Source organism: Micromesistius poutassou (assembly GCF_964030765.1).
Source record: "Micromesistius poutassou genome assembly, contig: SCAFFOLD_1143, whole genome shotgun sequence".
NCBI classification, from domain to species: Eukaryota; Metazoa; Chordata; class Actinopteri; order Gadiformes; family Gadidae; genus Micromesistius; species Micromesistius poutassou.
Window position 1 is genome coordinate 1 of NW_028178445.1, and position 16928 is coordinate 16928.

The following is a 16928-nucleotide window of genomic DNA, read 5'->3' on the forward strand; positions in this document are numbered from 1 at the left end:
GGCTGCCAGTGAGGGGGGGGGACCCAGTCCTCCTCATGACCACAGACCAGTGACCCAGTCCTCCCATGACCACAGACCAGTGACCCAGTCCTCCCCATGACCACAGACCAGTGACCCAGTCCTCCTCATGACCACAGACCAGTGACCCAGTCCTCCCATGACCACAGACCAGTGACCCAGTCCTCCCATGACCACAGACCAGTGACCAGTCCTCCCATGACCACAGACCAGTGACCCAGTCCTCCCCATGACCACAGACCACTGGTCTGTGGTCAGACCAGAGAGTAGTGGGCTGCGTCTAACCACCTAATTTATTAAATTCTATTTAGCAATAAACTCAAAATGAGAGTGAAAAACAAGCGCATTTACAGACCGGATGTCAGGATTCTATTGCTCGTGAACATTTTGCAAGTCAAATATCTTCTGGCGTCTCAACTCAAACCAATATCTAGTCCCACTAACTAAATAACGAACTAACTAACTAACTAACTAACTAACTAACCAACTAAATAACGAACTAACTAACTAACAAACAGAATAAAGAGCTTTAGCCCGGAGCGCGTGTTGTCCGGACCGTTGACCGCAGACCTGCCGCCACGAGGTGTGGTGGCGCCGCAGCGCCGCTAGAGGACGCGTCGTCCGCACCAGGAGCGGAATGAACTGCGACTCACGAACACTTTTTTCCTTCTCGTTGTTTCTGGTAATTATTGACGCGTTCAGTTCCAAGACTATCCCCCTCATACAGGTAGGTAGGTCTGAACTAGCCTTCTACCGCTGCTGAACCTCAGACTCTGACTGAATCCTCTGCTTTGTTTGCTATTCGTTTCTCTTTAACACGTGGGTCAAGTTTGTGTATTAATTTCGTATCGGAGAGGCGCGCTCCTTTTAGCGGTTTGAAGCGCGTCACCGGCGACCGTTTAAACAACAAGTTGATAAGAGTGTGGTGCCCTACGGCAGGGGTCTGGTGTGAGATGACACGGGGTGATGGAGGAGTGATGGGGAGGTGATGGAGGGGTGATGGAGAGGTGATGGGGAGGTGATGGAGGGGTGATGGAGGGGTGACGGAGGGGTGACGGAGGGGTGATGGAGAGGTGATGGAGGGGTGAGGTTGAGGTGATGGAGGCGCCTGTGGCAAGCAGACGGAGGCCATTTTTGTTTGTTGTTGCTGGGAAGTGGCGGCAAAACGACAGACAGACAGGTAGTCTGTGTCTGTGGAGGTCAGACAGACAGGTAGTCTGTGTCTGTGGAGGTCAGACAGACAGGTAGTCTGTGGCAGTCAGACAGACAGGTAGTCTGTGTCTGTGGAGGTCAGACAGACAGGTAGTCTGTCTGTGGCGGTCAGACAGACAGGTAGTCTGTGTCTGTGGCAGTCAGACAGACAGGAAGTCTGTCTGTGGCGGTCAGACAGGTAGTCTGTCTGTCTGTGGCGGTCAGACAGGTAGTCTGTCTGTCTGTGGCGGTCAGACAGACAGGTAGTCTGTGTCTGTGGAGGTCAGACAGACAGGTAGTCTGTGTCTGTGGCGGTCAGACAGGTAGTCTGTATCTGTGGAGGATGACAGACAGGTAGTCTGTGTCTGTGGAGGTCAGACAGACAGGTAGTTAGTGAAAGTAGTGAAACAAAATCATAAGAACGAGGTCGTCCCAATATTAAAAGTGAGTTCTCAAAAAAATACATCCCATCACACGACTTATTTGTAATTTCCATTTTATTATAAAAACAGTATTTGAGTCCACAGTTTGTGTTTCCTTTGTACAGTAAAAAATATTAAATTAAAACTCCCAAAGTTCTTAGCAGAAAGATAGATCGAGAGGGGGCGGAGTCCCGAGAGAGAGAGAGAGAGAGGGGGCGGAGTCTCTAGAGAGCGAGCGAGGGGGGGCGGGGCCAGAGGTGGGCGGTCCTCTGCTCCCGGAGACCGTCCGTCCGTCCGGGCGGTGGAAGCAGCAACAGAAAAAATAATAACAAAAAAAAAAACGCAGAGAGGCACAGAGAGCGCCGCCGCCGCCGCTCGCCGCTGTGCAACAGTCCAGTAGGACGGCGGGCGGCCTTCAGCTCCTCCGAGCCGCGACAGGCCAAGAAACCCCCCCCCCCCTGGGGTCCCCCCCAATATACTAGAAACGTTACAGGCACACAGGTATGCCACCGCCCCCCCCTCCACATGACGCCACTCGCTTCGTATGAAGTGTCTTTTTAAGGAGTGCACAGACCCCCCCCCCCCCCCCCACGCACACTCTCACGGACAAATACATTCAAAAGGGAGCGGGCTGTTTGTGAGAGGCCCCCCCCCCCCGGCGTGGGGCAGGCAGGGGGGGGGTGCTTGGCCGCCATGTGGGGGGGGGGGGGGGGCCCTCCACCGCCATAACACTGACAGGTCGCCGCTCCGGACAGACCCAATACATCGACGGCGCGGTGGTGACCCTCCACCAGCCCCCCGTCTGTGAGCGGGTTACAAAATATATCGTCTACGGGTCGTAGCAGTCTCTGGGTCATGTGACAAAAGAACGAGAAGCCCACTTTGAACGAAAATAAATAAATCAAAAACCAAACATTTTTAACTGAAGATATGCATCTTGTTTGGGTTTATAATAACATTAATATCTCACATCACTCTGAAAAAAAAGTCATACTGAATGATGGGGAAGAGAGAAAGGAGAAAAAAAAAAAAATCAACATAAAAAGTCCATTGCATTAAAATCGCGTCCTCTTTAATTCTTTACCGCTTCTAAAATCTTTAAAAACATTTGCTAAAAAGGCAAATGCTGCACCGTCCACCCGCCCTCCCAGAAAATATCCTGTTTTATCCTCAGAGCGGAGGGGGGGGGGGGGGGGGGGGGGGCATAGAGAAACTATCCTCCTTTGTACACAATTGGCAAAAAAATATATTAACAGCAATAACTTACAATTCATTTATTCTAATTCATTTATCGACCGGTTGATTTATTGTTGCATCTCCCATAGGAAGTTCAGTTCAATGTATCTTTATTGAAAACATTTTAAATAACATTTAATAATAGTATAAAAAGAACCCAGCGGGGGAAGTATTAAACTTAATAACAATAATAACACTGTCCTGGGCGAGTGCAGTTTCTGCCATGAATCGCAGAGCGTTCGGGCCCCGCCCCTACATGATGTCCAGCGGGTTGTGGTTCATGTTGGGCCCCAGGGGGTCCTGGCCGCCGGCCCCGTGCCCGTGCAGCGCCGACATGCCGCTCAGCTGCGACAGCATGGCGTTCTGCTCCGACCCAAACTGCTCCATATTGTTCTGTTGGGCCGACGCCTGCTGCTGCTGCTGCTGCTGCTGCTGCTGCGGGGGGGGGGGCGCCCCCATGCCCGGGTGGTGCTGGTTCATGTGGCCCGGGTGCGGGGAGCCCGTCTGAGTCTGGGGGGAGATGTGGTGCGGCGAGGGCTGGGGCTGCATGCGGGGCGACGGGCTGGAGTGCGGCGGCTGCGACTGCGGCCGCGGCGAGGGCTGCGGCGAGCGCACCTGGTTGGCCAGCGCCTGGGCCTGGAGGTGCGGCGAGGGAGCCATCTGCTGCTGGGGGCTCATGGGGTTGCTGTGCTGGGCCGGGGACCCCCCCGTGCCCAGGTGCTGCTGCTGCTGCTGGAGCAGCCTCTGGTGCAGGACCTGCTGGAGCAGAGCCTGAGAGGGCTGGGAGGGGCCTCCGCCCTGGGGGCCCTGGGGGCCCTGAGGCTGCGGTTGCTGAGGGCCGCCTCCCATGCCGCCTCCGCCCGGGCCACCGTCGCCGCCCTGCAGGCCGGCCATAGCGTTCTGCTGCTGCTGCTGCTGCTGCTGCTGCTGCTGCTGCTGCATCTGGAGGTGGTGCTGGAGCCTCTGCTGGAGGGCGGCCTGCTGCTGCGCTGCGGGGCCCGGATAGCCCTGGCCCTGCGGCCCGGGGGGGCCTCCAGGCTGCTGGGGGCCAGGGGCGGGTCCTCCAGGCTGCCCAGCCTGAGGAGGCTGCATCCCAGGCTGGCTCATGTAGACCTGGCCCTGGGGAGGCTGGGGCTGCTGGAACTGACCGTGGTTCATTCCCATCTGTTGTTGCTGCTGCTGCTGCTGCTGCTGCTGCTGCTGCTGCTGCTGCTGCTGGAGATGCCGTCTCATAAGAAGCTCTCTGAACTGGGGGTGGTTGAGGTTTGCCATTGGAGGCCCCTGGCCTGGCATCCCTCTCCCCACCCCTGGCTGCTGCTGCTGCTGCTGCTGCTGCTGTTGTTGCTGTTGCTGCTGCTGCTGTTGGAGAGCTGCCACCTGCTGCTGTTGCAGGCCCCCCATCATTGGTCTCTGCTGCTGCTGGGCCTGCTGCAGCTGGGCCATGGAGGCCATGCCCATGTTGGGCATGGCCTGACCGCCCATGTGCAGCCCCGGCTGCCCTGCCCCCCCGGCGCCCATGCTCATCTGCGGACCCCCGCCCGCCATCACGTTACCCACCGGCACGCCTGCGGGGCCGGGGCCCCCGGGCCCCCCAGAGGGCCCTCCGGGGGGCCCCTGGGCCCCCTTGTACTTGGAGGCCCGCTGCTTGATGAAGGCGGCCATGAGCTGGGGGTTGGAGCGCAGGATGTTGAGCACCTGCTGCTGCTGGAGCGGCGAGCTGGGCGAGCGCAGCGTCCGGAGCAGCTCCTGCAGGGCCGCCTGGCCGCCCGCCCCGGCTCCCGGGACCCCGGGGCCCGGACCCGCTCCCCCGGGCATCCCCCCGCCAGCACACTGCTGCTGGACCATGTTCATCAGAGCCGCGTGGCCCTGGCTCTGCTGCTGCTGCTGTTGTTGCTGCTGCTGTTGTTGTTGTTGCTGTTGTTGTTGCTGTTGTTGTTGTTGCTGTTGTTGCTGTTGCTGTTGTTGCTGCAGCTGCTGCTGTTGCATTTGTTGTTGCTGCTGCTGTTGCTGGGGTGTCATGCCCGGGTGTCCCATTTGGTTCATCATTGCCTGCCGCTGTTGTGGGGGAATCCCCTGAGCGGCCCACTGCTGCTGCTGCTGCTGCTGCTGGGCGCTCTGGATGGGAGCGCCCATCCTCTGCTGCTGCAGCTGGACCTGTGGGGGCAGCTGGCCCTGGGGCAGGTTCCCCTGCTGGGGGGCCTGCTGCATGGCTCCTCCAGCTCCCACCATCATCCCGGGCGGGGCCCCTTGCTGCTGCGCCTGCTGCTCCATGAGGGCCCGGGCGGCGGCTGCAGCTGCCCCCTGGTTCTGCGGCGCCATCCCCTGGGGCCCGACCATCCCGCCGGCGCCCGGGTGGCCCATGCCCATCTGGGGCTGACCCGGAGCCTGTTGGTGGTGGGGGTGCTGCGGCATCATGCCTGCGGCCGCCGCCTGTCTCTGCAGGGCCATCTTCCGCTGGGCGTCGGCCACCTGCTGGATCTTCATGGCGATCTCCACGGCGGCCTGCGGCGGGCCGGACTGGGGCTGCTGCGCCGACGGAGGGCCTTGCCCTTGGTTGGGTGGAGGCTGCTGGCCCCCAACACCTCCAGCCATCATGCCACCCGACGGGTGCTGCTGCTGCTGAGGGGGCGTGGCGGGGCCCAAGCCTGGCTTGCCCTGGGACTGGTGGATGGGGGAGGAGCCAGGAGGCCTGTTGGCGTAAGGGGGTAGATTGTTGTGGTGCTGCTGAGGAGGGCCTCCAGCGCCGCCTTGGTGCTGCTGCTGCTGGGGGTGCATCTGATGCTGGGGAGAGCTCATCATGCCTCCTGGCCCGCCCCCTGGCCCTCCTCCTCCTGGCATCTGCTGGAACTGGTTGTGGAGGTGGTGCTGCTGCTGTTGTTGTTGCTGCTGTTGTTGTTGTTGTTGCTGCTGCTGCTGTTGCTGTTGTTGTTGCTGCTGCTGCTGTTGCTGTTGTTGCTGCTGCTGCTGTTGTTGCTGCTGTTGCTGCTGCTGCTGTTGCTGTTGTTGCTGCTGCTGCTGTTGCTGTTGTTGTTGCTGTTGTTGTGGATGTCCGCCGGGGCCCGGCCCCATGCCCTGCTGGGGACCCTGTGGCATGGTCTGGGTGGGAGTCTGGGGCGTTGGGGGCTGGGTGCCGCAGGACGTGGGTGTGCTGGGGGCCGTGATGCTGTTGCTGCCCGGTGACGGTAGACCACCGACAGGCCCCCCCGGCGGCCCGCCGACCGCCTTGCCCACCCTCTGCATGCTGGCCATCCTGCGCCGCAGCATCTGGGCCTGCTGGAGCCGGTGCTGCAGCTGCTGCTGTCGCAGCTTGTGCTTGATGTTGAGGCAGAAGGGGACGGGACACTTGTTCTCCTGGCAGTGCTTGGCGTGGTAGCAGCACAGGGCGATCAGCTGCTTGCAGATGGGACAGCCGCCGTTGGTCTTGCGCTTGCAGGCCTTGGTGTGCTGCACCACGCGCTTCATCTTCTGGCAGGACGGCAGCGAGCAGTTGGCGTTGCGGCACTGGCAGGCGTGCACCAGGGACTGGATGCAGCGCTGGATGCTCAGCCGGCGCGAGTCCCCGGGGCTCTGCGTGGCGGCGGCGGCGGCGTTGTTGCTCTCGTCGTCCAGGCCCAGGCCCAGCTTGTCCATCTTGTGTTCGTGGCCCTTGGTGTTGTAGCAGGTGATGCACAGGTCGTAGTCCTGGGGGGAGAGAAGGCCCAGGGTTAGGGGGACATACTCAGCCAGACATCAGCAGATGACCCCGGGAGTGGGGTGGTGTCGCAGCACCACATGGGAACCCACTGAGAGCGGGATTCCCTTCACCCGTACCCCCGTGTCGACGCGCGAAGAGAGAGAGAGTAGCATAACGGTCTGGGTGTCTCACCTCGCACACGGTGCAGTGGTAGCGCGTCTCCACGTGGTGCTTGCACTCGTTGCAGGTGTAGACGAAGCGGTCCTGGCTCTGGTTGTGCAGCTCCACCAGCATGCACATGGAGCTCCACAGGGAGCGCCGCAGCGAGCTGAACTCCAGGTGCTTGTCCCGGGCCAGCGTCAGGAAGGCGTCGCGCCCGTCCATCAGGTCGCACGCCATCAGCCCGTCGGGGTCCGAGATGGGGGGCAGCGAGTTGGCCGTGGGCCCGGCGATGAGGCGGATGACGAAGAACACCTGGAAGGGGTCGGGGGACGGTCCAGGAGTCAGGCTCTGGGTCACCGCACGTTTAGGAACATGAAGGAATACGAGTTTGTTGAACTTCATACCTCTTTGTGTTTCTCCATGGTGGCGTACAGCTTCTGGGAAAGGTCGTTGGACACGTTGGGCATCCCCGGCTTCTTCTTGTTGGCTCGGCTCAGGCTGCTCTTGTTCTTGCTCGTCTTTTTATTGTTCTTCTTTTTGGCGTTCTTGCTGTCTCCTTTCGTGGCCTAAAAGAGTATTAAAGATGCAGAGGAACGTCATTTAAACCCTACTTACACTGCCTGCTGGCAACCAACACCTGCTCATCTCTGGACCGAGCTCACACACGGCCTCAGCCTGACCACCATCCTTACATCGATGCTCTCGCAGGACGTGCTGTTCTCCTCCCTCTTGCGCTCCTCCTCCTCCTGCTCCAGCTCCTTGATGCTCTCCTCCAGGACGTTGGGCCAGAAGTCGCCCTCAAAGTACGGCAGCTCTTTGGCGCTGGTGAGCCGGTCCTCCGTGGCCTGCTTGAAGATGTCCTGCAGGACCGGGGGAGACGGGGGTTACAAACGGCGTTGGCCGAGGTGACGGAGAACCAGCTCCTTTTGCGCCACTGGGGGAATGGCCCCGGTGTGTGGGTGCAATTAGGCCAGAGATTGGGGGCCACTATATTCCCCTTCAGGTCTGCAGGATTTCTCAATCAGTGCTAAAAAGCCCGGGGAAGAGCAAGGAAAGGAACGGGTGTGTAGAAGCGTTACCTGGACTGACCGAGGGACGCCCCCCGGCCGGGTGGATTCATATCAAGTATGTGAAGTACAAGTATGTGAATGTAACGGGAAACCGCGGCTGCAAACAAAAGGAACTGAAGAGCAGAAAGCCTGCAGCCGCCTTTACATCGGTCGTAGCAGTGAGTCACGCTCACGGCTCCGGGGATGCAGGATGACTCACAACCAAACGGCTAAATCAAACGAACACGTTGCTCACCTTGTAGTCGTGGACGATGCGCTCGGCGACAGCCTTGTCCAGCATCTTCTTGTACCACTCCTGTAAGCGCTTGGGCTTGGGGATCTTCTGGTCCACGGGGTGACAGTGGAAGATGTAGTCGTCCCCCTCGCTGGGCGGACAGGCCCAGATGTGGCCCGTGGTATACCTGGGGGAACCAAACGACGGGCCACGTGTTTCAGGTGATGCCAAAACAAGGGCCCATGAGTCCAATGCCTTGCTCATTGACACTGCCGACATGACGGTTTGTGATTTAGGACCTCAACCGGCAAAGTGTAGCCGTAGCATCCTATGTCGAGGCTCTCAAGTCGCAATCGACTCGTCCAAAATAATGAGGCATCAACATTTCAATAACCACGCCCATGAATGTGTCTTTAGGCCCAATACGACTCCACTCTTTGTTGCATTAGATCTATATCTATATCTATGAAGTGGCTTACCCGAGTCTCCGGACGTATTCCAGGTAGCCGATGAGGATCTCGTGGTAGACCCCGGTGCGCAGGTGTCGGGGCTGGAAGAAGTGCACACTGTCGAGGTACGATATGTAAACCCGTCTCTGATTGGGCGGCGGGCAGTCGGAGCCGTACTCCTGGACGTGCATCCCGAAGAAGCAGACGTCGGCTCCGTCCACGTCCTCGAAGGCGAACAGCGCCTTGGTCCGGTACGGGAAGGACTCGGACATCTCCCCGCTGTCCACGAACCTGCTCGGACAAAGACGAGGACGGAGAGAGAGTCACTGGAGGGTTCCGCCGGACCCGAAGGCGTCTGACCCCTGCTGACCCCCCTTTGGTCAGGTGGTCTGTGGGCTAGAGCCAACAAGACCAGAGTCAATCCCTCTTCCTGCCTTCCTCCGTAACTTTTACCCCTTGACCGTTAAGAGTTAAGAGTTCTTCCTTGCCCTTTGTGGGGGCTAGAGGGAAAGGGTCTTCAAATGCCAGAATGTAAAGCCCTTTAAGACTAACCGCTTTACAAATAAAATGGACTGGACTTGAAGAGCAGAGAGTGAGTGTCCATCCTGGCGCAGGCGCCCTCACCTGGACTTCATGCCCGGCTTGACCTCCACCACCTTGTCCGAGACGTGCACCACCCGGATGGTGATGTCGCCCGACTCCGGGTGGTTCTGCCTCTTGAGGTAGTCGTTGACCCGCGTCTCCAGGTAGACGCCCAGCTTGGTGTGTGGGAGTCCTGGATCACAGGAGGGAGGAGACGGAGGTGAGCAGGGAGGGGAGGGGAGCAGGGAGGGGAGGTGACGGAGATGAGCAGGGAGGGGAGGGGAGCAGGTGGTTCATGGAGGTGAGAGCGTGCGGGGATTAGAAATGAGGTTGAGCCAACGCTTTGAGGGATTCGGGAAAACAAGTCCCTACAAGAGTGTCATCTTCCAGACCAGCCCGAGTAGCGTTGTGGAGGTCCCTCTAAATCGGATTTGTCTGAGTTTGACTGCCTTAAGTGCTCTTCCGATCTTTTACACATTCTGGTGCGATGCCCTGAATGTCTGTCAATCAATATGCTCGGCTGCGCTAGCTTAAATAAGATCAATTCAGGAGAACCTCCTTCGACAAACGGTTCATGCTCCATTACAGCTGGACTGTGGGGACCCCGGATGAAGCAGGCTGATCGTTAGGCCACTGCCCACTAATGAGGTAGGAGCATATGCAGCACCAGGTCTCCAGGAGTGTCAAAGTTCTTCCTGAAGCAGCTTTACTATTTAAGACCTAAGAAGACGAAAACCCTACTGCCGGAGTTATGGACTATTGGGAACTAATATCAGACAATGATGTGTGTGTACCAGTATACAGTGATATGTGTGTACCAGTATACAGTGATATGTGTGTACCAGTATACAGTGATGTGTGTGTACCAGTATACAGTGATGTGTGTGTACCAGTATACAGTGATGTGTGTGTACCAGTATACAGTGATGTGTGTGTACCAGTATACTGTGAAACAATACTGGTAACTGGAACACAAACTCCCAGCCCCATCTTAACTCAACCAGACTAAACTCCATCACATTTTATTGTTTTTATTTTCCCCAAATCGACCCTGGCTCTCCTTTGTCCTTTTTTGTTTCGTCTTGCTGACTCTTGGCTGCGTTCTGATTCTCGGACGCTGCCCCCCCCCCCCGGCGGGGGTCGTTAAACCTCCGTCTGATCCGATGTGATCCAGCTGTGCAGCTCGGGGCCAGAGGACTCCCGGCCGGACAGCAGAGGATCAAATCACTTCCGCCGCTCCCTGGAACACACTGGTGTCGACTACAAAGAGGCTAAACGCAGCCGCCCCCGGAGAGGAGAAGATCTCTGTTCAACATCTGCAGCCGGGACGGCGGCCTCCCGCCGACGGAGCCCGGGCTGAGGTGTTGGGGGGGGGGGGACAGATCCTACGCTGACAACGACCTCGCTGGCGGCTGCTGGGAGCCCACTGTCCTAAGGAAGGCAGGCAGGAGGGCTCAACACTTACGTTTGGCGGCGTATTTGTTCTCTTTCCGCGTTTTGTTGGCCTTCTTGAGGCAGCTGTCGCACGTGAAGCTGTGGAGACAGAAGGGGTTGGGGAAGGGTTAGGGTTTGAGTGCACGTGGAGCAGAGCTTCTGCTGGGCCGTCGTCACTTGTGACGAGTAATGAACGGAGTTAATTCGATTCTCATTCGCCTCTGCTTAAAACGACTTTGGTATTAATTAGTGTCTGCTGAAGTCCGATATATAACAGGACTGAAGTAGTCCAGCCTCCTGGGTACTAGCACCACACCACCACCGCTGTGACTGAATCCGTCTCAATGACCTCGTCCCTCACTGTGGCCGACTCATCCCGGTCGGTTCATCCCATCATTGATTTTCCCCGGATCCTACGACTGATCGTAGATGCACTGTCATACATGCAGTATCTTTGAGCTCTGAGACACAGAGTCGTTTCATCTGGTGTGGCTCCGCACTGAGCCAGCGATAAACAGGAGAGGATCACAGAGTGTGTGAGGGCTGGCTCACCCCATGGGCCATATGGTGTCGTTGTGCAGGACGCAGATCTGGTGCATCTTACGACCACAGTCGGTGCATTCCACCAGCCTGCAGACGGAGGGAGGGAACATGACAGACATTAGAGGAACCTCGCGGAGGGACGCAGCGTGGACAACATCACCGCATGAAGCACGCAACACGTTCCCCGAGGACGCTACGAGAACACCAACACGGGCGGCCGGCCGCTCTGCCTGGCTCACGGGACGCAGGCAGGCATTACCGCCCGGTGGTCACTGAGCAGACCGTTTAACAGAACGGATGTAAAGTGATACGTTAATGAATGTGTTAATTAATGAAGATTCATCTAGAACGAGGACGGAGGGAGACGTACAGCTCTGGGTCCAGGGTGTCGTTCTTCTTCCTCTGGAACTGGTCTTTGTTGATGGACCTGTGGGGAGGAGGAGGAGGAGGAGGAGAGTGAGGAGGAGAGAACCACATCTGGACCCCCGCCCAGAGGAGGAGGAGAGGAGGAGTCAGGGATAACTAGTCCCCCCCTCCACCTTCCCCCAAATAGAACCCAATAGAAACACTTCTAGAGCAAGGGGAACCAATAGAAACACATCTAGAGAGAGGAACCAATAGAAACACATCTAGAGAGACGAACCAATAGAAACACTTCTAGAGAGGGGAACCAATAGAAACACTTCTAGAGGAACCAATAGAAACACATCTAGAGAGGGGAACCAATAGAAACACATCTAGAGAGAGGAACCAATAGAAACACATCTAGAGAGGGGAACCAATAGAAACACTTCTAGAGGAACCAATAGAAACACATCTAGAGAGGGGAACCAATAGAAACACATCTAGAGAGAGGAACCAATAGAAACACATCTAGAGAGAGAGGAACCAATAAAAAAACACATCTAGAGGGAGGAACCAATAGAAACACATCTAGAGAGGGGAACCAATAGAAACACATCTAGAGAGAGGAACCAATAGAAACACATCTAGAGAGAGGAACCAATAGAAACACATCTAGAGAGAGGAACCAATAGAAACACATCTAGAGAGACGAACCAATAGAAACACTTCTAGAGAGGGGAACCAATAGAAACACTTCTAGAGGAACCAATAGAAACACATCTAGAGAGGGGAACCAATAGAAACACATCTAGAGAGAGGAACCAATAGAAACACATCTAGAGAGGGGAACCAATAGAAACACTTCTAGAGGAACCAATAGAAACACATCTAGAGAGGGGAACCAATAGAAACACATCTAGAGAGAGGAACCAATAGAAACACATCTAGAGAGAGAGGAACCAATAAAAAAACACATCTAGAGAGAGGAACCAATAGAAACACATCTAGAGAGGGGAACCAATAGAAACACATCTAGAGAGAGGAACCAATAGAAACACATCTAGAGAGAGGAACCAATAGAAACACATCTAGAGAGGGGAACCAATAGAAACACTTCTAGAGAGGGGAACCAATAGAAACACATCTAGAGAGAGGAACCAATAGAAACACATCTAGAGAGAGAGGAACCAATAAAAAAACACATCTAGAGAGAGGAACCAATAGAAACACATCTAGAGAGGGGAACCAATAGAAACACATCTAGAGAGGAACCAATAGAAACACATCTAGAGAGAGGAACCAATAGAAACACATCTAGAGAGGGGAACCAATAGAAACACTTCTAGAGAGGGGAACCAATAGAAACACATCTAGAGAGAGGAACCAATAGAAACACATCTAGAGAGGGGAACCAATAGAAACACATCTAGAGAGAGGAACCAATAGAAACACATCTAGAGAGAGGAACCAATAGAAACACTTCTAGAGAGGGGAACCAATAGAAACACATCTAGAGAGGGGAACCAATAGAAACACTTCTAGAGAGGGGAACCAATAGAAACACTTCTAGAGGAACCAATAGAAACACATCTAGAGAGAGGAACCAATAGAAACACATCTAGAGAGAGGAACCAATAGAAACACATCTAGAGAGAGAGGAACCAATAGAAACACATCTAGAGAGAGAGGAACCAATAGAAACACATCTAGAGAGAGAGGAACCAATAGAAACACATCTAGAGAGAGGGGAACCAATAGAAACACATCTAGAGAGAGGGACCAATAGAAACACTTCTAGAGAGAGAGGAACCAATAGAAACATCTAGAGAGAGAGGAACCAATAGAAACACATCTAGAGAGAGGAACCAATAGAAACACTTCTAGAGAGAGAGGAACCAATAGAAACACATCTAGAGAGAGAACCCAATAGAAACACATCTAGAGAGAGAGGAACCAATAGATACACTTCTAGAGAGAGGAACCAATATAAACACATCTAGAGAGAGAGGAACCAATATAAACACATCTAGAGAGAGGAACCAATAGAAACACTTCTAGAGAGAGGAACCAATAGAAACACTTCTAGAGAGAGGAACCAATAGAAACACATCTAGAGAGAGAGGAACCAATAGAAACACTTCTAGAGAGAGGAACCAATAGAAACACATCTAGAGAGAGGAACCAATAGAAACGCTCTGGGAGACACTTGTGTGACGAGGGGGACGAATGTAAGAGATAAATGACGTAATAAAGGCATTATTTATATAGATTATATTACATAAAGGCGTTATTTAACATGAAAAGAAACCGTTAAACAGCGTGTTGCAACATTAGATTTAAATGACATCAATTTACTTCAAGAACAACAAACTAAACGGCAGAGGAGCGACGTTAAGGTCCGTTAACGGAGGAGGTTTAATGGTCCCGTGGGGGAGGAGGGGGGAGGAGGGGGGGAGGTACTCACGTCTGGGGCTGTGACGGGTCGTCTCCCAGGGATACGCTCTCGCCCTGGATCTCGTTGAAACACTTCTCACAGAAGTGGTACCTGTCAGCAATAAGCCCAAATTTTGGTGAACTACACCGTTCGCCAACAGCACAGCCAATCACAGTGAGGCACGGAGGAGAAGCAGCCGCCAATCAGGACAGGACGGGCACACGGGAGGAGGCGGGGGCAAGGTGGACCGTCGTCGGGAGGAAGCAGCCAATCGTGATGCAGCGTTTTTGTGGGCGGGAGGTTTTGATTTTGCACGTAAATTTCGGAGTGGATGATTGGTCACAGCAAGCAGGCCAATGCAGACATCACAAGCGTTAAAAGGAGGGAGAGAAGGGGGGAGATGGGGGAGGGGAGGTACAACGAATATTAAAAAAGAGTGGAAATTAATTGTTACAGGTAAGGACATGGACAGAGAGAGAGAGAGAGGGAGAGAGAGACAGAGGGAGAGAGAGAGGGGGAGAGGGAGAGAAGGAGGAAGAGAGAAGGAAGAAAGAGAGGAAAGGAGGAAGAGAGAAGGAAGAAAGAGAGAGGAAGGAGAGTGAGAGAGAGAGAGGGGAGGGAGAGTGAGAGAGAGGGAGGGGAGGGAGAGTGAGAGAGTGAGGAAGAGGAGGGAGAGAGAGAAAGAGAGGGAGAGTGAGGAAGAGGAGGAGGGGGGGGGGGTGGCAGAAGGTGAAACAACCAACAGAGGACAGAGAGCCAAGGCAAAGCAGAGATTAGCGTCAGACGTCCAGTGGTCCACAACATCAACAACAACAACAACAACAAAAGCAACATTACAGTAACGTGAGGAGCCAATAGGAGCTGTGGGGGGGGGGCGGTAGAAACAACAGATGGGCTGCGACCGCGCCGCTCTGGGTTCATACAGAGTCACCTCTACGTGTTACAGTAGAGTCACCTCTACGTGTTACAGTAGAGTCTCCTCTACGTGTTACAGTAGTCTCCTCTACGCGTTACAGTAGAGTCTCCTCTACGTGTTACAGTAGAGTCTCCTCTACGTGTTACAGTAGAGTCACCTCTACGTGTTACGGTAGAGTCTCCTCTACGTGTTACAGTAGAGTCACCTCTACGCGTTACAGTAGAGTCACCTCTACGCGTTACAGTAGAGTCACCTCTACGTGTTACAGTAGAGTCTCCTCTACGTGTTACAGTAGAGTCTCCTCTACGTGTTACAGTAGAGTCTCCTCTACGTGTTACAGTAGAGTCTCCTCTACGTGTTACAGTAGAGTCTCCTCTACGTATTACAGTAGTCTCCTCTACGCGTTACAGTAGAGTCTCCTCTACGTGTTACAGTAGAGTCTCCTCTACGTGTTACAGTAGAGTCACCTCTACGTGTTACGGTAGAGTCTCCTCTACGTGTTACAGTAGAGTCACCTCTACGCGTTACAGTAGAGTCACCTCTACGTGTTACAGTAGAGTCTCTACGTGTTACAGTAGAGTCACCTCTACGCGTTACAGTAGAGTCTCCTCTACGTGTTACAGTAGAGTCTATACGTGTTACAGTAGAGTCTCCTCTACGTGTTACAGTAGAGTCTCCTCTACGTATTACAGTAGTCTCCTCTACGCGTTACAGTAGAGTCTCCTCTACGTGTTACAGTAGAGTCTCCTCTACGTGTTACAGTAGAGTCTCCTCTACGTGTTACAGTAGAGTCACCTCTACGTGTTACGGTAGAGTCACCTCTACGCGTTACAGTAGAGTCACCTCTACGTGTTACGGTAGAGTCTCCTCTACGCGTTACAGTAGAGTCACCTCTACGTGTTACGGTAGAGTCTCCTCTACGTGTTACAGTAGAGTCACCTCTACGTGTTACAGTAGAGTCACCTCTACGCGTTACAGTAGAGTCTCCTCTACGCGTTACGGTAGAGTCACCTCTACGCGTTACAGTAGAGTCACCTCTACGCGTTACAGTAGAGTCTCCTCTACGCGTTACAGTAGAGTCTCCTCTACGTGTTACAGTAGAGTCACCTCTACGTGTTACAGTAGAGTCTCCTCTACGTGTTACAGTAGAGTCTCCTCTACGTGTTACAGTAGAGTCACCTCTACGCGTTACAGTAGAGTCCCCTCTACGCGTTACAGTAGAGTCTCCTCTACGCGTTACAGTAGAGTCTCCTCTACGTGTTACAGTAGAGTCACCTCTACGTGTTACAGTAGAGTCTCCTCTACGTGTTACAGTAGAGTCTCCTCTACGTGTTACAGTAGAGTCACCTCTACGTGGTACGTAGAGTCACCTCTACGCGTTACAGTAGAGTCACCTCTACGTGTTACGGTAGAGTCTCTCTACGCGTTACAGTAGAGTCACCTCTACGTGTTACGGTAGAGTCTCCTCTACGTGTTACAGTAGAGTCCTCTCTACGTGTTACAGTAGAGTCACCTCTACGCGTTACAGTAGAGTCTCCTCTACGCGTTACAGTAGAGTCACCTCACGTGTCTGTGTGTTCCTGTGTGTGTGTGTGTGTGTGTGTGTGTGTGTTCCTGAGTGTGTGTTCCTGTGTGTGTGTGTGTGTGTTCCTGAGTGTGTGTGTGTGTGTGTGTGTGTGTTCCTGTGTGTGTGTGTGTGTGTGTGTGTGGTGTGTGTGTGTGTGTGTGTGTTCCTGTGTGTGTGTGTGTGTGTGTGTGTGTGTGTGTGTGTGTGTGTGTGTGTGTGTGTGTGTGTGTGTGTGTGGTGTGTGTGTGTGTGTTCCTGTGTGTGTGTTCCTGTGTTCCTGTGTGTGTGTGTGTGTGTGTGTGTGTGAGTGCTGCTGACCTGTTCTGGTAGCTGTAGTAGGCAGCGTCTCTCTGGATGGTGCACAGCTGTTTTCCGTAGCAGCACAACGTCTGGGGAGAGAACTCCAGCTGGGGGCGCGAGGAGAGACGGAGAACGGGTCAGCGGTGTCACCTCTACACACATGATCACATGATCACATGACCCGCACGTCATCACAGCAGGGGGGGTGGGGGGGCGTGGCGACGTGTGCGTGAGTCACGACACCAACAACGACACTAGAGGTGAGCCCGCAACTCAAACGGATAAAACACAGGATTTTAAAATTCATGAAAAGAACTTCTGGAGGAGAACCGCAGAACGGTCTTCAGGTTCACTAAACGTTCACCCAACGGA

At 54.4% G+C, this 16928-nt stretch overlaps 1 protein-coding gene across 1 annotated transcript; it reads right to left on the reverse strand.

Moving 5' to 3' along the window:
- Positions 1-2343: 2343 nt before the first annotated feature.
- LOC311374530 (histone acetyltransferase p300-like) lies at positions 2344-16663 on the reverse strand (the record flags this gene model as incomplete). Its single annotated transcript, XM_084490357.1, has 12 exons — positions 2344-6548; positions 6733-7014; positions 7107-7268; positions 7395-7562; positions 8008-8173; positions 8466-8726; positions 9060-9210; positions 10483-10550; positions 11004-11081; positions 11365-11421; positions 13804-13884; positions 16575-16663. Coding segments are annotated over 12 exons (4992 nt in total), but the record flags the coding sequence as incomplete, so codon positions are not given.
- Between the last annotated feature and the right edge of the window lie 265 nt (positions 16664-16928).